Source organism: Mesitornis unicolor, unplaced genomic scaffold (assembly GCF_000695765.1).
Source record: "Mesitornis unicolor isolate BGI_N332 unplaced genomic scaffold, ASM69576v1 scaffold39767, whole genome shotgun sequence".
Lineage (NCBI taxonomy): Eukaryota > Metazoa > Chordata > Aves > Mesitornithiformes > Mesitornithidae > Mesitornis > Mesitornis unicolor.
Genome location: NW_010199146.1, coordinates 67,487 through 69,194, shown reverse-complemented (window position 1 = coordinate 69,194; position 1,708 = coordinate 67,487). Strand labels below are relative to the sequence as shown.

Here is a 1,708-nt window from a genome sequence, read left to right as displayed (position 1 = left end):
CATCCCGGACACCCCGGGCTACCTGCTCTTCTCCGGCCTCCATGAGCAGAGCCCCAGTCACACGTCTCCCAACGGGCATATGGACAACGGGCAGATGCACCTGGGGCTGCGGGGAGACCTCTTCGGGCGACCGGATCCTTACCGGGCCGTCTCCAGCCCCCGCACGGACCCTTACGCCGGCGCCCAGTTTCACAACTACAATCATATGAACATGAATATGGGCATGAACGTGGCAGCCCATCACCACCACCATCACCACCACGGCCCCGGGGCTTTCTTTCGGTACATGCGCCAGCCAATCAAGCAAGAATTGTCATGTAAGTGGCTCGACGAGAGCCAACTCAGCCGGCCCAAGAAGAGCTGCGACAGGACTTTCAGCACCATGCACGAACTGGTGACCCATGTCACCATGGAGCACGTCGGGGGACCGGAGCAGAATAACCACATCTGCTACTGGGACGAGTGTCCGCGGGAGGGCAAGTCCTTCAAAGCGAAATACAAACTGGTGAACCACATTCGGGTGCACACGGGGGAGAAACCCTTCCCCTGCCCCTTCCCCGGCTGCGGCAAGATCTTTGCCCGCTCTGAGAACCTCAAGATTCACAAGCGGACACACACAGGTAAGGGCTGGGGGTGCAGAGGCTCTACGGGGTTGCACGGAGCGGATGAGTGCGAGGCGCTGCCGCTGCTCTCGGCCCCCTGCGTGCCTCTGCGGAGGGAACCATAGAAATGCGAATGAAATCTCATTTTCGGTGACATCCACTCCATTTTCTTTTATTTTAGGCCTGACTGGCACCTCTCCTCACTAAATCAGCGATATTTTTGTCAAAGTATTTTTATCTGTATCCCCATCTTCCCTTCAGCCCTCTGTCCGGGTGGAGGGAAGAGGGGCGGAAAGGCAGGAAGCAAAAGTATTTTGGTCCTTGAGTATGTCTTATAAAGCTGTCCAAGCCGCTGAATTTATCTCGGGTCTTCACCGTCCCCAGCCTCGCGCAGCTGCCGTTCCCCTGGAGCACAGCGTGGGCCTGGCAGGACGCGAATTAAAAGTAACAAAGGCTGACCCGAATCTATTCGACATGTAACAAAACCTGCTGTCCATCTTCTTCTGCTCCATTTTTTGGGATGCTTATGCATCCTCAAGGTGGGGCAAGCGGGGCAGAGGTTGTCCTGGGAGGAGGCAGGTGGGGCTGGGGAGGAGAACGGCCCTCCTTCACCCTCTCTGAATTTCGCAGGTGAGAAGCCCTTCAAGTGCGAGTTTGAGGGCTGCGACAGGCGCTTTGCCAACAGCAGCGACAGGAAGAAACACATGCACGTCCACACCTCGGACAAGCCCTACATCTGCAAGGTGTGCGACAAATCCTACACCCACCCCAGCTCACTTAGGAAACACATGAAGGTAATAACCCCTGCGCCCCAGCCCCTTTCTCCCTGAGCAGGGATGCTCAGTCACTGGCGTGCTCAGGGCTCATTTCCCCAGCTGGGGCAGGGCAGAGCTGAGCGGTGCCCGCCGCAGAGTTCCACACTCCCACCATGGCCCGAGCGGTCCCCGGTGTCTATGCGGTGGTTGGAGCGCAGTCTGGGGAAATGGCGTAGTTTCTTTTTGTGCTCCCACTGGTGCAAGCACTGCCCAGTTTCCAAAGTGTGGCTTGGTGTTGGAGGGCTGTGCAAATCCATCCTGGCCTGTGGCCGTGGCGCCCCCAGGCGGGGG

The 1,708-nt window shown here is 58.0% G+C and overlaps 1 protein-coding gene across 1 annotated transcript in view; it reads left to right on the top strand.

The window, feature by feature from the left end:
• Positions 1 to 4: 4 nt before the first annotated feature.
• Positions 5 to 1,708, top strand: part of LOC104544477 (zinc finger protein ZIC 3-like) — a gene marked incomplete at its 5' end in the record, with an annotated part of 2,370 nt that continues 666 nt past the window's right edge. The window contains 2 exons of the mRNA XM_010189363.1: positions 5 to 620; positions 1,233 to 1,396. Coding sequence (XP_010187665.1) covers positions 5 to 620; positions 1,233 to 1,396 — 780 coding nt within the window. The remainder of the gene's footprint in view (positions 621 to 1,232; positions 1,397 to 1,708) is intronic.